The sequence below is a fragment of the Alosa sapidissima genome, chromosome 16, assembly GCF_018492685.1.
Source record: "Alosa sapidissima isolate fAloSap1 chromosome 16, fAloSap1.pri, whole genome shotgun sequence".
NCBI lineage: Eukaryota > Metazoa > Chordata > Actinopteri > Clupeiformes > Clupeidae > Alosa > Alosa sapidissima.
In genome coordinates this window covers 25306944-25325587 of record NC_055972.1, presented here as the reverse complement: position 1 = coordinate 25325587, position 18644 = coordinate 25306944, and the positions used below count along the sequence as shown (strand labels likewise).

At 44.0% G+C, this 18644-nt stretch overlaps 2 protein-coding genes across 12 annotated transcripts in view; both read right to left on the bottom strand.

Moving 5' to 3' along the window:
• Positions 1-2359: 2359 nt before the first annotated feature.
• On the bottom strand, positions 2360-14907 carry LOC121685449 (guanine nucleotide-binding protein G(I)/G(S)/G(O) subunit gamma-4). Of its 6 annotated transcripts, none has more exons than XM_042065984.1 (4): positions 14362-14464; positions 14096-14152; positions 10322-10429; positions 2360-2655 (listed from the first exon to the last, which is right to left on the bottom strand). In XM_042065984.1, exons 3-4 carry the CDS (start codon positions 10418-10420, stop codon positions 2527-2529), a joined length of 228 nt encoding a protein of 75 aa, XP_041921918.1. In that variant the 5' UTR covers positions 10421-10429; positions 14096-14152; positions 14362-14464; the 3' UTR covers positions 2360-2526. The 6 variants fall into 6 exon arrangements, with proteins under 6 accessions (XP_041921918.1, XP_041921919.1, XP_041921922.1 ...); XM_042065985.1 differs by having other exon boundaries at positions 14373-14394; XM_042065988.1 differs by lacking the exons at positions 14096-14152; positions 14362-14464 and adding an exon at positions 14860-14907.
• lyst (lysosomal trafficking regulator) overlaps positions 4338-18644 on the bottom strand; it is a 133907-nt gene continuing 119600 nt past the window's right edge. For 5 of the 6 annotated variants that reach the window (XM_042065972.1, XM_042065975.1, XM_042065974.1 and 2 more), the window contains one exon: positions 15057-18337. In XM_042065972.1, the coding sequence (XP_041921906.1) occupies positions 18199-18337 (139 nt within the window). In that variant the 3' untranslated portion in view covers positions 15057-18198. Of the gene's footprint in view, positions 4356-15056; positions 18338-18644 lie in introns of those variants that run through there. The other variant, XR_006023359.1, reaches the window with a different exon arrangement.

The following is an 18644-nucleotide window of genomic DNA, read 5'->3' as shown; positions in this document are numbered from 1 at the left end:
ACTTTTCTGCTATACAAAGGTTAACATGTCTCAATAAGGTATGAAATCATCCATCTTGCTCAAGTTTATTGAGACAGGTGTGCATGCCCCAGAGGGTTTGGCAAGAACACTGAAGGTCTCAAGCATTATTCTGTGATTCAGGCACTATTCACTTAAATTCGTTCACCTTTTCAGTGCCTTGTATTCGCCAGTTCTGATGGCTGTATCATCATAGGTAAAATCGGAAAGGTATGAAAGTATACCAAGATCAAAATTAAACAAAGATATTAAACATGTCAAGCAAAGCATTTGTGACACCCTTCCAAATCTTACATTCTGAATAAAAAGAGGATTCAGAGACAACACTCAATCAGTAAATTGCTCCACAAAAAAGTCATTCTCTACCTAATGTATCTAATACTTTAAATTAGTCAAACCTAAGTACAGAAGAAATTACTGAAACACATCACATGTGATATGACATCATACTTAGTGATGTGAATTACATATACAGAGAAAATTATGGGTTGAAGGAGGCCCAGCCTAAATTACATCAGTGTAGGCCTAAAGGACATAATTGACATTGTGCTTGTGATGAAATAAGATTTTTTGAAAAAGACTGTGAAGTAACAGAGTCGAAGATACGCTGTTGTCACAGTAATTGGCACTGATACCAAGCTCTTCGTGTGATCCAGTCTCTTCCTGGCTGGGGGAGCAGTATGAGAGCCGTATGGGGGAAACTGGCCTTTGGTTTGGCTTTACAATCAAAGGCCTCATACTTCATGTCAATTCATTTCAATTCAATTCAGTCCAGCTCCGTTCAGGACAGGCAGAGAAAGGAAGAAACAAACAAAATCACTCCGACAAAGAAAGGAAATCAAAACAAAAGAAAACATTAACAAAAAAATCCAGCCATTCAGCAAACATGCCCAGTAAATATTATAAGGCAACAGAGAAAGTTAGAAGAGGGAGGGATACAGTGGTGAGGTGTGATCCAAACAAGTGATGAATTGCGGCTACCAGACATGTGAGTGTTTGTGTATGTGTGTGTGTGTGTGTGTGTGTGTGTGTGTGTGTGTGTGTGTGTGTGTTGGGGCAGTGTCTGAAAGCGAGCGTGAATGTGTTCTCTTGTGCCTGTGTGTGTAACATCAGAGGGATATTCTGGAGGGGACACACTGCACTACGCTGCACTGTGCCCATGCCCCTGTGAAGCTCACGAGCCTCCGCATGGCAGATGGGGCACAGTCTGCCTTCATGCCATGTCCTGGGTCTGCACAGGGTCCCTCCCTAACTCCCCCACCTTCATCTCAACACATGTACACACACTGGAATGAAATGTCATCTTTTTACATACACATTTACAATAAAAATAAAGCACTCGGGCAGCCAAAGAACATGTAAAGCAATCAAGCTATGCCCTTATGATGCAGTATTCAAGAGATAATACAGTATAGTACAGAATAACCCTCCTGATGGATGGAAATTTAAGTTTCACGATTCATGATTAATGTCAATTAAATATTGGCACATTTTGCATGATATCCAGATAAATAATCAGTTATTTAATACCTGACCATTGTGTCATAAGGCAAATAGTAATGTACGATATTGCCATTCCGTCCTTCGTAATTTATCAAATGTTATTATTTCAATGAGCATGTATGCCAGGGTTTTAACTAAAGGGAAACTCATTCAGCTGCATTGTCAGAAATGAGAGATGCTGTAGGTTATTCACTTCTGAATGTAATACCAATTCAGATGAAATAGGTACAGTGCTAACACATTAATGTAATCAGTGTTTGGTTAGCATCTTTTCCTGAGGCATGTAAACGTCTAGCAATCAGAAAGAAAAACAGAAGGATAATTTACAAAAAAAGACTCTCATCTCATAAGCAATGAGCAAGGCAGCTCTCTAAATATGAAGCTATAACACACCAATTAAAGGCAAAGTAAGTAGTATTTGTTGTAAAAAAAATCAAATGCTTCTGCACTTACAATAATGACATAACTGATGATTTTATAAATCAAAAACATTATTCTCCATTGTTGTCTGCACTTGATACTGTCCTTTGCTCCTCTGTTTTTAGACATTTGTTTGTCTGGACCTTCTAAATACTCAACAAATACATTAAAAAACCACCTCAAACAAAGCATTAACATGCATAGAAATCATAGGAACAATTGCCAACTATTGTCCTTCTGATATAAGTCATTATTGTAGGTCTAGAAGCATTTCAATTTTTTTTCACGACACAAACAACTGACCACGCCTTTAAAAGAGACATGAAGGGGTTGCCAGATCCACAGCCAAATCTCCCATTCCCATCACCCCTCACCCAACCCCCCCCCCCCCCCCCCCCCACCCAAACAACCACCCGCAGCCCCTATAGCCAGGGTAGGCCGGCCTAGTCAAGTGCCTGGGCAGCGACCTGGTAAGCTTAAGCCAACCAGCAGGACGCTGGTGCCAGCAGCAAAAATATGTCTCCTCTCCTCTCCTCAGGGTGGAGTGTATGTGTGCGTGTGGGCAGTTGCGCCCTGCCGCCGCTCTCAGAGGATGGTGCAGAAGAACTTCTTCTCCCGGAAGGGGTTCTCCGAGGCCGGCACGGGCACGATGAGAGGGTCCTCCCGTATGTGCGCGTCACAGTAGGCCATCAGGTCCGCCGCCGCTTTGGACACCTACACACCAGCACACAGGCAAGGAGACGGCAGTGAGGCTGTGCGTGCATGTGTGTGTGTGTGTGTGTGTGTGTGTGTGTGTGTGTGTGTGTGTGTTAGTATTTGTGTGGGACACTTTGGGATGTCTTTTCACTCCAGTTAGGATGATTGATGCAACACGGGTCAACTTTTCGAACTATGTTGCCGGGTAATCACATGGCTGGTTCCTAGTGTTCTGATTGGATCATCCCAATAATTAAATTCTTAATTAAAATTTTCCCAGATAATATTTAGTTGCCCTATATGAATGGGAAAACACTCAGACAACATCACTCAGCTCAAACTGCCTAGAAACATTGCTGAAAAAGTTGACCTGTGTATCCAAGCAGATTTTTATCCAAGGCAATACAAAGCTAGATTAGCATGGCCATAACCGCACTCGCTTTGTAAGACAAACTGACTTGTGGTCGTCAGTAAATACCCCAAGGTTAACACAACGGCGCTGAAAGACTAGCCATTTTCTCAGTGCGTACAAGTACATGCCTCTCATACGAGAAGAACCGCATTTGCAATGATGCCTTAAATATAATAACAGCCTGCATTGGCTGGTATTCAGCTCCACTTTGAGTGTTTACACCTTAGTAGTGGATAAGATTAGGAGGAATGGGAGGCTTGATGATTGGGTATGGGTGTAGCACTGCCCACAGCTCCTGGAACACCGAGCAGAGCTGGCGCTTGAGCCCTGTAGGATAGGCACAGTCTGATAACCACTCTAAACACAGTAATTAGGACAACCATCTCCTTCCCAGACATATGCAAACACACACACACACACACACACACACACACACACACACACACACACACACACACACACACCACAAGATAAAGACACACATTACAGACTAAACGACACAGAAACACAAATTGACAATCACCCCCCTGTGGATATAGACACACACACACACACACACACATTTCTATAAATTCACACAGTGAGAAAAAAGAAAGAAAGAGAGAAAGAAAACAAGAGAGTCACAGTGTTTATTCATTTCCCTTAAAAATGAAAATGAATTCGACTTTACGTAAAACTTGTGTTTTGTCCCCAAGTTACCATTAGCTCAATATTGTTTTCTGTGCCTTCGGAAATGCCTTTGGAAAGCACATGTTCATTTCTGCAGGGTCTATAGGCCTATGAATATAAATCACTATGTTTGGTTTCAATATTGCTTACATGTTTACTGTGTATTTCAACTTCTCTCTGACTTTCACTCTTGTATGGAAATATACATAGAAGCCCATGAAAGAAAGAAGATCTTTAGGTGATCTTTTAGATCTTTATCCAAAATGATAATATTATGACAGAAGTGTTTATAATGTGAGGCGAATGTTTGCTTTAGAAATGTGTTGATGACATTTTGAATGTTGTTTCATTTTGCTGGTGATTTGAGGCATTTTGCATTTTGTGGGTTTTGTGTGTAGAGTTTTGAAAATAGACAGAGTTTTGAAAATGTGTGTCAACAGTTCTAAAAAACTGTAAAACACGACCTTCACTCCAGCTCTCACGTCACAGTTCTACCTCAGCGCTCACACAAGCAAGCACATCAATCATTCAGTGATTCAGTTACACAGTCCAGGAAGGACCACCCATAACCACCCGCCCGGCTTTCCTATACTCACATACACACACTCAACATGAACTAACACACACACACACACACCTGACTAACGCACACAAACACACGACTAACACACACAAACACACACACACACACACACACACACACACACACACACACACCCATATCCTCCTCACACACATTGGTGTCCCACCCATACCCCCTGGTCTACACACACCAGGGTCACTTTCCCTACCCAGACCCCTGGAGAGGGCATAGCAGACCCTTTCCCCCTCTTCGCTGAAATAGCAACAGTGAAACTTTGACATCTTACTATTTTTAAGATGTAAGTAAAGTCTAGCTTTTTACTTACAATTACTGTAATTCCTTCTAAATGATCCAATTGTATTTATTGATATTGTTTTATTGTTATAACTAATTTTCAGATTTCCAAGAACTATGAGGTACCTTATTGATGACTATAGTATATACACCACAATTTTGCAGCTACTTCCCATGTTACAATACAATATATTAACTGAATATCCATTTGAGGAAAAAAAATACAATACGTATAAAACTGAATGTGTATCTCAATCGATGATAATTAACCTTAATAAAGAACATTGTGCAATGATGAAGGAATATCATGAATAATACATATACCCTGAGTATGAAATCACACACACACGTGTGTGTGCGTACAGTATGTGTGTGCAGTTGTGTATGTGTGTGTATGATGTGACATAGTGCTGACATCATGCTTGCCGCGCCTGAGCCACTGGTTGCAGTGGGAGTTGCAGCGGGCTGCAAGCTTGCAGATGCACAGTTGGTGTCGTGCCCTCAGCACAAGCGGTTAGCAGTAGCTTCAATGCTCACTCAAGCAGCTCCAGCCCAGCCCAGCCCTGCCCGGCCTCTCCGGCAAATCAAGATAAACTAGTGCACGCAAACAGACAAGGACAGCACACAGACGGACAGAGAGAAAAAAACACTGAGGGAGGAGGAAGAGGAGGATGATGAGGAGGAGGTATTCTAGGTTCTGTGCTCTATAAATGCACACATACAGTCTTAGTTTTTTAAAAAAAATCATGAATTATGGATAACACACTGCACAGCATTGGTGCTTCATATTAATTAATCAATTATTCATTCTGTTAACAGTGGTCCGTTTTGGCTGATTGAAAAATAGCCTGTCCATTCGTTCCGCACTTTGAGTAGAGCACGTGGCAGTATGCTGGGCACGTTCAGCCACGTTCAGTAAGAAAGGCACAATATATTTTCAGGCTCATGCATGAGCATGCGGGGTGATTTAGTGGGGATTACTGTAGTTTTGTCCATGGATGAGGACAGCCTGCTGGTCTGGCTGGATGTGGCCCAGCCAAGGCTGCCAAGGCAGGGGGAGTTTAGGCAGAGGCTTGCCCAGTGAAGAGGGACCAGAAGCAGCTGCACACGAGACGAGTCTGGGGCTCTGGATGTGTGTGTGTGTGTGTGTGTGTGTGTGTGTGGATGGGGGGGGGGCAGATTGTGCCAGCTGGCCCCCTTGGGTACTGATGACCCACTCCACACACGACACACCACACCATACACACACGACACACACATACACACACACACACACACACACACACACACACACACACACACACACACACACACTCACACACACACATACACACACTACAGAGGCTTATGACTCCCAGTGGCTGCTCACTCAACCCTGTTTTGCCCATCACTCGTGCCCCAGGGCCTCGTCAGATAGGAGACACACCCAGGCTTTGATGTGTAATGAGGGAGAGAGGGCATGGCTGCCAACAGTGAAATAAAAAATAAAAACAAAGTGAAATATAAATCAAATGAAGTGAAATTAATCTCTCTTTAAATGTCTTTTGGCATTCATTACTACTTGATCTGTACTCTTTCCAAATGTCATCATCTTCAGTAAGAATATAGAATCCACAGAATCCACACATAGGCTACATCCTTGCACAACTTAAGCGTGCAACATGAATAAAAGAGACAGGGTCCATTTCTCCAAAACACAGAGTCAATGTGCTTTTATGCCTGGAGTAAAAATGACCCTCACAAGAAAAGTGAGTCATTTTAAAGGGCTCAAGGAGAAATGAAGAGAAATCAGATCTTCCGTTCCCAATTAATTCATCCAAGAGTGTAAACAGGGAACTGTCACCATCAGGTATTAGAAGACTCCTCTGTTGCAACGGGAGTTGCAATAACTTGGCCTGATTCTAACGTACTGCGAATCCCAGTTCAAGCACAACACCCTCCTCCCCCACCCACCCAGGCACGCACATACACACACACACACACACACACACACACACACACACACACACACACACACACACACACACACACACACACACACACAGGCAGGCACGCACACACACAGGCAGGCACGCAGACACGCACACATACTGTACACACACGCACACATACACACACACAAACACGCACGCACACAAGCACTCACGCAGGCAGGCAGGCACGCACACACACACACACACAAACACGCACGCACTCACGCAGGCAGGCATGCACACACACACACGCACACACACACAGAGACTCTGGGGATGAGCACTTGCTCCCGCAGCCCAGGGAGCGAGGCATGACAGTGGTGTGCCTGCCTGCGCCGGGTGTCATCCATCCCTGGCGAGTCGGTGTAATAACAGCACATAAGACCCTGCTGAAGGAGTGGACCACTAATTAGCGCAGATCACCTTCTAACTGATTGAGGGATTACAGTTTTTCTCGATTGCTTTTACCTGCTTAAGTAAATTGGAACCCACTTGGTTTTCATGACTACTTTCTTTGCACAGCAGAAGTCATCTCTTGCGAATGTGTTCACACATTTTCATTGGGTTCACACATTTCTCACACCCTTTTGCAAAACAGTTAGCACAGGTGTCATTCAAAAGCCCCAAACATCTTTTCACAGATGGTATAGATTCCTTGCATAAGTCTAAATCTCTGATACACCTGTGTGAAACTCCTTTGCACAATTCTTCAATCAGCAATCATTCATTATACATAAGAGATGTCTGTTTTGTGTTGCTGTTTGCAAGTATGGATCTAATGCACATTTAGACAAAGTACTGTATTGCCTATTTGGTGGAGAAAACAGTACAAAAGGTGTTTACTGTAGGTTTATTTCGATGAAATTTACAGTATCCACATCTATTTACAGTAAAAGTAGGTGTTTTCTGTATGTCTTACATGTCAATGACAGTTACATCTTGGGAGGAATTAATAAATTATTTTTTGTACAGTATTCAGTAAATTTTGTCTTTTCACAGTTTTTTTCTGATACCAGAAAAATGACTAAGTAATGGAACAGACATAGCAAAAATGCTCATTTTGAGAACTAGATTTTGCATTTTGTTGTCAAGTGTGTAATGATTGATTAAAGAGTGTTTTTGAATTGGCAACAAGTTGTAGTGTTTGAAGGCGAGATTTGCTTTTGCTGCATGTTTTAAGTGTTTTGAGAGAGTAACAGCCTTTTGCAAGCAAAATGTGTCATTTTGTCCAGAGTGCTTTTGTTCAGACACGGGTGTTAACTGTTTTGAGAATGTGATGTGAGTTGACACAGGTATCAAAACGATCGAGAAAACTGTAATGAGATCACTCAGTCTGTGAGCTAGCCAGCCAGTCGTGGCTTCTCTCATCTCCTAGTCTCTTCTCCACGCTGCTGTGGTCATCCGCCCCATGCCTCAGGAGAACTCCCCTAATTAGATTGGGAAGAAGGGTGGTGGTTCCTGTGCTATGCCACCCCCCCACACACACTCCTCCCCACCCTTCCAACCCCCCCCCCCTCCTTCTCTCTGAGGGAATGAGGTTTGTTGTGGTGGCACATCAGCGGAGAGCTGGAGCTGGAGCCTGGATGAGGCCGGATGGAGGCGTTGTCCCTGAACCGCTGCCCACGGATGAGGTCAGACTCCTGGGTGAGAATGACTTCAGCTCCCTCTGCAAGCTCACATGGACTAAGCACCCCCAACACACACACACACACACACACACACACACACACACACACACACACACACACACACACACACATACACACACACACACACACACACACAAACACACACACACACACACACACACCCTTGCTGAAACTGACTGGAACTTTCACTTTCATTCAGCCTCAAAGGACAGACAAAAAGAGACAGAAAGAGAGAGAGAGAGAGAGAGAGAGAGAGAGAGAGAGAGAGAGAGAGAGAGAGAGAGAGAGAGAGAGGGGGAGGGAGGGAGGGAGGGAGAGGGTGAGAGAGGATCAAGTGAGGGGGCAGTCTGTGTGTGTGTGTGTGTGTGTGTGTGTGTGTGTCAGACAGAGAAAAAAAAGAGAGAGAGAGTTGGGGGGGGGGGGTCCAGAGATGTAGAAGAGGTGGTGAGAGATGCAGTAATGGCGAGATGAAGACTGGAGAGGAGAGAAAGAGAGAGAGGAGGAGGAGAAGGAGAAGAGGGAGAGATCTATGCTCTGTAGACAAGGGCTGGGGATGAAAACAGGCTTTGTGCGCGGTGGGCGTCAGTGACAAGGGCTGCTAGGCCTGCAGGACAGCTCATAAAGCCCAGCACACAGTGGCCGGCGCTGGGAGGCAGAGCGCTCCCACACCACACGAGAACCACACCGGGTCAGATGATTGCTGCCGCGTCGGGAGCGCTGTCTCGAGGACGCTCATCAGACACGCAGAATAGCCACGTCCAGAGGCAAGACTTTTACACAAACCTGACTCTCTCTCTCTTTCTCTCTCTCTCTCTCTCTCTCTCTCTCTCTCTCTCTCTCTCTCTCTCTATATATATATATATATATATATATATATCTTCCACTCTCTCTCTATCTCTTCCACTCTCTCTCTCTATCCCCACCTTAGTCTTGTTCTTCCTCCAAAAAGACAGGAAGAAGAGATGTGTGTTGTGAGGACTTCCACACTCCCCGGTTTAAAAAAAACAAACAAAAAAAACGAATAAAATAAAATAAAATAAAATCACAATAAGCCGAGGCAGGCGAGATCAAATGAAGCGCGCCTCCCGGCCCTCTGTCTTCACTCGCCGTGCTCAGCACTTTTCAGCTATTACAAAGACAATCACCACATAAAACGCACCGCTATCGAGTGACAATGGCATTCATCTACACGTCTCAGTGGGGGGAGAGCCAGATGAAAAAGTGCAAGTCAAGAAGGAGAGGGGGGTGGAGGGGTCTGATTTCTTTCGGGGAAATGTCTACCGTCTGCAAAACGATCTTATGCCCCATCTGCGAGGGAGATTAAAAATAGAGGGAGTGGTGGAGTGGAGAAATCTCTCTAGCAAAGCAACCCCCCCCTCTCTCTCTGTCTTCCACTCTGTTTCTCTCTTCTACTCTGTTTCTCTCTTCTGCTGTCACTCACTCTTTGTCTTTCTCCTCCTCTGTCTCTCTTTCTCTCTCTCTCTCTCTCTGTCCCTCATCTCCCCTCCGAGGTCCAGTCCAGCCCAGCTGTGCCCCTGCCCAGTGCTCTGCTGCGAGTGCCTTGAGCGGCTCCATTAAGAGCAGCCAGGGCTTGCCGCTGCTCATCCTGGCCATGTTGGCTGATGTGCAGTCTCTGTCTGTCTGGGGGTGATGCTCAGTCTCTGACCTGCTCTTTTCATGGCCACGTCAGTTCACACCAGCTGTGCGAGACATGAACTGAAATAAAACACCCTCATTTATGGACAATGGGTAGGCCTATATTGTCACAGCGATCAAATACATTTGGTGATTATTTAGATAGTATGGCTGTGAGTTTATAATGTGTTTTTTTCTTTTACTCTGATAAGCATATCATAAAACGGTTATATAAAAGTTCTTGGGAACCATGCTGATGCACAGCATCATAGGGCAGTATGTGGCGGCATCTATACACTGTAGGGCAGTAAAAGGGCAGTATGAGGTGGCATCTAAACACCATAGGGCAGTAAAAGGGCAGTATGTGGCAGCATATATACACCATAGGGCAATAAAAGGGCAGTATGAGGTGGCATCTATACACCATAGGGCAATAAAGGACAGTATGCGGAAGAATCTACACACGTACCTTTATCCTATCCATGCAGGCCTCCATCTTGAGCTGCTCCACAGCTTTCCTGGCCTGAGAGATACTGGCTGTGCTGTTGTTGGCCATGCTGTCCTTCATGGTCGTTTCCTGCAAGTCGTGAGGAACACAAACAAATGATCCTTTGAGCATGAAGAGGACAGTAAATGAGCACATTCATAAAGTGCTCTCTTCTGCTTCCAGAGCATTCTGCGTTTTTATGCCTCAAATCTACCTCATGACCACAGGGAGATGGACAGAGAAGGTCTTCAGAGAAGGTGTTTGGGCTTGGCAGGGGCACTGCTAGATAATAATAATAATAATAATACGTTTATTTTATATAGCGCCTTTCTCAAACCCAAGGTCGCCCAAGGAAACACAATAACAAACAAACAAAACAATACAACAAAGACAAGTTATCTGTATGGTTATCTGTTATCTGCTATGTGTTGGGTGTGGAGGAGAAGTGATCATTAAACAGAAAGGTCTTGAGATGTGCTTTGAAGAAAGGAAGAGAAGGACAGGCACAAAGAGGTTGGGGGAGGGATTTCCAGAGTTTGGGGGCCAAGGCACTGAAAGACCTGCCACCCAGGGTGGAGAGTCTGGAGTGGGGGATAGCCAGGAGGTTTAGGTCAGAGGATCTGAGTGAGCGGGAAGGAGTGTAAGGGGTCAGGAGGTCGCAGATGTAGGGGGGAGCAAGGTTGTGGAGGGCTTTGAAGGTGAGTAGTAGTACTTTGTATTTGATCCAGGACGGAACTGGTAGCCAATGGAGTTGATAGAGAATGGGGGTGATGTGTGCTGATCGTCTGGTATGGGTGAGGAGCCTGGCTGCAGAGTTTTGAATAATAGTCTTTGAAGGGTTTTAGTGGGGAGACCAAGGAAAAGTGAGTTGCAGTAATCTAAACGGGACATAATGAAAGAGTGAACCAAAGTCTGTGCATCACTAGCAGAGAGGAAGGGTCGGAGGCGTGCAATGTTACGGAGGTGAAAAAAAGCAGTCTTAGTGAGTGATTTGATATGAGGATCAAAGCTAAGGGTGGAGTCAACTGAATGCCAAGGTTTTTAACAACAGAGGTAGAGTGGACAGGTGAGCCATCAATGTTGAGAGTGAGACGGGGAAATTTGGTGAGGATGCTTTTAGGGCCAATCAGCAGAATTTCGGTTTTGTCTGTGTTGAGCTTGAGAAAATTGTTTTGCATCCATAATTTTAAGTCAAAGAGGCAGTCAGTGAGGGAGCATGGTTATAATATGGGTATAATATGGGTTCTATGACAGACAATGATTCTGGGCCCCCCGATAATATATAGTATTATTGGAGGGCTCTCTGGGGGCCCCCTGTCAGTGCTGGGCACCTTAGAATCGTCCCAACCCCCGTCCCCTCTAGCGGCGCCCCTAGGGCTTGGTAGTGTTGGCTGCTGTGTGAAGGTGTTGGGGCTTGGTAGTGTTGGGTGTTGTGTGAAGGTGTTGGGGCCCGGTGTCTAGTTCAAGGACACTTCGACACACAGTTAACCAGACTCTCACCAGGAACCACCGATTGCACCACCCAATATGAGCAGTAATAGAGAGCTGTCCATCACTGTACATATTGTAACATAAATCATCACATAAGCTGCATAGCACTCACTTTTCTCTGATTTTGTGTACCATGCACAATGCCAAAGAAGTTCCATATTAGGCTGACTCTGAACCTGTACCTTTCTTTTGTCGTCTGTATTTGGACAAACCATTTAGAACATCCAAGACAGCACAGTAAAATGTGCTAGAAAACAAATTAGTGAACAAAATTAGAACTCCTATGTTGACACACTCGGCTATCCATAGCCATGTTTGGCTTTTCTTACAGGGGGTATTTGGAGGTATTTACGCTAAGCCTTGCTGTGTTTAGAGCTGCAAGATTTCTCTGTCCTGCACATCTTTTGGGACAGGCCGAGTTCAAAAAGTCTTCACTGTGGTGTTTAGCACAGGAAAGGACAATAAGCATTTTAGGACGGAATCACTGATCAACAAGGCTGAATAATTCTTCCATTATAGTTACAATAGAAACTGTTTCTGTCACTTCACTAGCCAAAAGACTGAACAAAGCTGAACACAAGCATGGGAACAGACAGCTCCCAACATAATAAACTGTGTGTCCTTTTAACCCGAGACAACAGACACCAAGTTTAAGACCGAGATAGTGTGGTAAAAAATTAAACTCCACAAAATTGCCTCTCCCATGGAAAATCACTCTGAAAATTCCTTTTGTTTGTTGCTCTCTTCATGAAATGTCTAAAGCAAACAGGTAGGGAAAGGGAAACACATGGGGGAAAACAGGTGTAGGGAACTCATCAAACCATGGTGAGCAGGTCATTTTAGAGTCAAGGGGTCTAGGAAGGGGTGTAGTGGTAAAATAAAAGGTGGGTAAACTATGAACTCTGATCAAGGTAAGGTGGACTGGTATCATATTTTTCAAAAAGGCATTCAGCACATGTTTTAATGAAGGTTGAGGTTGTTGTCCAATGTTTATAACAATACCAGTGGTATTAAATGGTTCCTAAAGTTTCGATGAGTGTACATATTGCGAATGTGGATAATACAGTGTGATTTTTGAATGTTAAAAGTTGCAATTGAATAAACTCTTTTGAGAGGTGGGTAACCTCTAATAAGAGGCAGATAAACTCTATTTCTGAAATTTCAAAGGTGGATAAAGTGAGTTTACTGCGTTTAGCCTCCACTACAGCCCTGGGTCTAGGTTTATTACCTGGTATAATACTATTACATAACAGTATAATCAATCAATCCTATTAACATGTTCCCAGAATTTACATATAAACCAACTTGCTAATAGCTACATACAAATGTAGTCAAACCATTCAATTAGAGTGGGATGTGGTTGATTTATAGAATTTAAATATTTAAAGCTTTCAGAGTACTGAAGACTTGTCGTAGCCTCACTGACAATAAACCCCGTCTCCCTTGGTTACATCGGTAATTCTTCCTTGTTGTTAAAATTGAATTATGGTCCATTAAATCGGTTGCTCATCAGACCTAATATATACATTATGAATTTGGAAAAGCATATATTACGCATAGTCTATACGATATAAATTGGCATGATATGCTGACCAACAGGCCACTCAGTCTGTAGCTAAAATCTAATACATGTCTCACCCAGGCCTTCCCTCGTAGCATCGTTCAAAGCAGCCTAGTAAATGCTTGTCCACTCGTCTAAAATAGCCTTTACACAGAACCGTTCAGTCAGAGATATCATTCAGGGAGGTTTCTGTCGAACGTTTTGGCACAATGAGAGCGCATGCTTGGATATAACCCAAACCCGTTGGGCTGGGTTAGCCCTGGTAAGAATGGCACATGGTGTATATACTATTTACAGGTGAAACCAAGACCTGAATGAATTACTTGCCAACTAGAAAATACTGGTTTGAGCTGTGATCGCAGTTATATTACTGGGCACAGTCCATATAGTGTGTTGCAAGTTAATTGCAACAGTAACCATCCATGTAAAAAAAATGATCCAATTCCTTGCTTCATTGTGAAAGTAGCAACAAGCAGGAAATCAGCTATTATTTGTCAGGGAATAGCAGCTCATGTAAGGAGCTTAGGGTTGCATCTATACGTTTTTATTATTTTAAACGTTACAGAGCTTGTAGGCTGTATGTTTATGGAAGGAGAAATGCCCCTCAATAATTAAAATGAATCTGTATAATGATAACGATTAGGCGGTCACACACGCCCATTTAATTGCTAAACAACATTCGAATAACAGACACATAAACCTACCTGAAGAGTGCAAATGATTAGGCTGTGTGGTTTTTAGAAACCAGGGTTGACTCCACCCTACAAAAGGTAGTCAAATTAGAATTCAGAAGGAGGAAAACCCCGCAGCTGCTCCGGCTCTGCCCGGTCTCCGTGTAAACCAGAATATTGATGACACCGAGGATTCTTTCACCGCGCGCAGAGCCGAGTCTTTCCCCAGTTTACGTTGTACATTTACGCATAGTCCCCTCAATTCTGAAACAGTCGAGATGTGCCCCCCTACGGCTCACCGTCGACAGACCTGAAGAAAACGCGGGTGCCAACTGTGGGAGACCTCACTGTGACGCGGAAAATACAGTGCAAGATGGTACAGACATCAAGGGACAACCCCTATTCCCCCACCTGGTACTACTGTATTTATGACAAAAGGCGAAGAGCGCGCGTTTCATCTGCCTATGGGCTTGGACGCCTGCTTCTGTGGTTTACTAGAAGGCGAAAATGGCATCCGCCGCATTCGCAATTGGCGTTATGGCAGTCGTGCGCTTCTGGGACGTAGAAAGGCTTCCCTGCTTGATTTTACATCACTGTTGACATCACTGGGTCTCCCAGTTGGTCCATCGCGAAGAAGGAGTGGCGAGCTGGCTAACAATATTGTGGTCAACCTTATTGTCAGAAGCGCTGTTAATGTTCTGTACACAATTATTTATTTAATTAATTAAGCGTTGAAATCGTGAGTGTATGTAAGCTATGTTTAGGTGTGTCCGGTAATACATCATAGGATGGCTCACCGTTGACTACAGAAACCGGACCATTGATCCCATCCAGCGGATTTCGAGGGTTTAGCTGCTCTTGTAGGAAGTCATCATCTCTGTCTAGAACAAACTACATCATGGGCTAGGCCTAATTCATATTGAAGAGGACCAATAAATAGTTGGTCCTACATTTGGCTCCATAGGTCAATGGTAATAAAACAGAAACCACAGCATGTCTTAAATATTCATATTTATATATATATTTATATTATATACTGATAACTTCTGTCCGTTCATAGATACAAAATATAAGAAATACATGTCCCGTTCAGGCTTCCCCCTCTCTAGAACAATCAGGGTAGGAGGAAAGTGGTCCACGTCTTTCTTGGAAACGCAAGGACCACTCAGTTTCTATACATATCAAAGGATCTTAAATTACGTAAAGCTCTATCAGTCAAACAAACATAAAAAAAAGGAAAACAAAAGAACAAACCCTTTGTGAGTTCTTTAGCCGTAAAACGCATTTTTTTCGTCCTCCTTTCACACGTAATCCTAACAGATTTACACAACGTCTCACCCAGTGGCATTCTACAACACATCTCAGATAATGCAAAGAGTCATACAATCATGCATCTGACACGGTACACGTACGATAAAAAGCTGGACTATGTAACAGGGCAGAAAGAAAGTGTGCGTTACCACAAGGAAAATAAAGCACAAAACAGATGCATACATTGTAAACATAAGGCGCTATCCCTATTCGAACGCTAATGGAAGAGCCGACATGACTGGTTCATATTTCAGTAGATTTGGGCAAAGCTTTAGAATGGGTTAAATTACCTCACTTAACATAACCAAAAACGCAAAAAAGTGGGATCAAAAACAAAACAAAGGTAGTGAACTCTTCATGAGAACAAAGAAATAACTTCCCTTTCTGCAAACATGATTTGCAACACCACTGAAATGTTACCCAAAATAAATGTTCTTGGTATTTTTCTTTTTCTTTAAAAGGCTGTCAGTAACAAACATTCAGCAAGGCAAAGACAAAACAATTCAACACTTCTTGAAGTCGGTCATGCTGGTAGAAAACAACCACCTTTTAAGCGGATCATGGCTTAGAATGTCTTCATTTTTATAGTGCTCAGTTTAATTCTACTTCTACGAGTTCAGACCTCCAACAGCCAAACTAAGTTGGAATTGGAACCAGGAACTGTAAGGAGACCCTGTGCGTTTCACCCAAGGGCCTTTCCATGCTGGGACTCTGATGGCCGACAGCAATCTCAGTACAAGAGTAAACCTTCCTGACTTTTAAGACAATATCTCATTCTAGTTAGGTATATTACAATCCAATACAATGACAATTTTTTGGATGCAATCAAAATACAACTAAACAAGCAAACTGGAAGGCTCAGACACTAACTTGTTAAATAATGAAAATAAAATTCTCATACGTAAATGTGATAGGACTTTAGATTAAGACAGGTGGTCCACATAATGGAGAGCTACAGTACACACACACACATATTCTCAGGACACTCCGATTCTGTCCTCTCTGCAGTAACCACTGGACCCACAGCTCTTGATTACAATGAGACCGTTTTGTCCAAATTAAAGTATGGACTGGGTCAAGACACAAAGAACATTTAGATCAGGAGGAGCACAAGACCTTGAAAAAAAACTTTCTTAAAATAGTGTGATGTGTTTTTACACAATGCATGGGTCTAAGTACCATGCACATATCTGTCTGACTTTTGCAACACCACATAAGGGGATATTTTAATTGTACTACTCTCTCTCTGCATGCATGCATGCATGCATGCATGCATGCGTGTGTGTGTGTGTGTGTGTGTGTGTGTGTTTGCATCGGGGTGCCCGCAACAAGGCTGAGCTCCTACATGATGAATATCCAGCATCACCTGAAAAACTACCAAATCTCTGGAATTAACCCCCCTTAGCAGCCTCCCTATGAATGGGATCTTTCGTCGGCAGTGGCCTGTAAGCCTCAGACAGAAGGAGTGTGTGTGTGTGTGTGTGCGCGTGTGTGTGTGTGTGTGAAGGGCTGCTAGCGCTCAAGTTAATTCATTACCCAGAGCTAAACCAGCTTCCTCCTTCTCCCTCTTTCTTTCTTCCGCCCGCCTTCTCACTCTCTCTATCTTTTCCTCCCTCTCTTTCTCCCTCTCTCTCCCTCTTCCTCCTCTCTCTTCATTAATGCACTGGTGAGTGCAGATGGCTCTGTTCTCTCTTCCTGCCTGTGTGTGTGTGTGTGTGTGTGTGTGTGTGTGTGTGTGTGTGTGTGTTGAGGGAAAGGTATCCTGAAATCAAAATTATTACTCAAAATAACATTCTCATTTACCCATAAATAGCTCAGTCTCACTCACAAATACAAAAGAGGAAAAATAAAATAAGAAAGCTGGACTAGGCTGGTGCCAACAACAGTCATAGGAGCTCTCTACGTCTCCACTCTTCTCTCCTCGTCCTTCTCCGCCTTTCAGCCTGGAGGTCTCTCAGTGACATGCGGACTAGCGTGGGAGACAGCCGTAGGACTGGAGGCTTTAGTGTTGAGCACTGGGGTCGGGTGGAGGGTTGGAGGGGTTAAGCAGCTGGGCGGAGCTCTGGCAGCAGGCAAGAAAGGTGCAGTGACAGCAGGGGGCTGAGCTTCAGCCAGGACTGGGATGGTTGAGGTGGGGTGGGGTGGGATGGGGTTGGGTGGGGTTGGCACAGACGAACCACATCTGCCAGCAGGGGGCAGACAGGTGGCGCTGTTCACCCCTTTTGGTCTGGCCCACCCAGCCTGGTCAGAAACTAGCAGCTTTCACGACAGTAGTCAGGAGTTCTTCACCACCACATCGGAGACAGTTCAACAGACCACAAAAAGAAAACAAAAAACAAAACAAAAAACAAACAGCAATAAAACAAAAACACAAATACTGGAAACAGATTAAAAACAACACTGCAAACTACCAATACAATAGTGACAAACAAGTCACAAACCAATACGTCTGGCAAACTCTGGCAAACAAAACACAACTCCCATCAAAGGAAACTTTACAAAGCGTGTCAGGAAAGGCCTCTGTTTATCTTGCTCTGGGATTGCCCAGAGGCCATATTTATATATATATTAGTATATGTACATCACACTATGTTCAATATGGTGGCTGCGTTTAGTTCAGCAGTCCCTTGTTTGGTGTTGTGTTCCGTCGTGTTTGGTTGTTGATATTGGGGGCCTGGTGCATGCTGGCACGTTCCCTGTCTGGGGCGGCGAAGGGCAACAGATGGAGTGTGTGTCGGGGTGTCGAGGTCATTCAGGGTCCCCCTGAGAGGCGGACGGGATGAGACAGGGTGCATGATGGGATAGGATAGGATGGGCGGGGCATCTCATCCTGCCGCATAGCTGCTGAGGAAGGAGTAGAACATAGGCAGCTTCATGCGCTGCTGGTCGCGGCGGCACCAGGCGATCACTGTGCCCTCGCTGTTGGCCGTGTACAGGTGATGACCGTCGCACGAGAACGTCAGGCTGGCAGGGCACCATAGTGAGACGGGCAGGACCACATGGAAGAGGAGAGATTAAAATCACATCAGCAACCACTTTAGAACTAAAGAATACTTTCCCTCATGCAATGAATATCATCTAAAATATTCTAAGACTCCAAACATTATTAGTACATACACATAAGTACAGAAATATAAAAGCATAGAGTCGGAGGGGTAGGATTAAATCAGATTCTAGACCACTCACTGTTCATCATGCAGTTTATAGGCAAAATATCTACACACATGGAAAATATTACACCGAAAAGTACAAGATGCATTTATGCTATATC

Excerpts from the sequence above, each read along its gene's own strand:
- LOC121685449 (XM_042065988.1), bottom strand. The coding sequence starts at position 10,420 with ATGAAGGACAGCATGGCCAACAACAGCACAGCCAGTATCTCTCAGGCC. Across the intron at positions 2,656-10,321 it reads CCTGCATGGATAGGATAAAG|GTGTCCAAAGCGGCGGCGGA; the intron begins GTACGTGTGTAG and ends GCTGGTGTGTAG.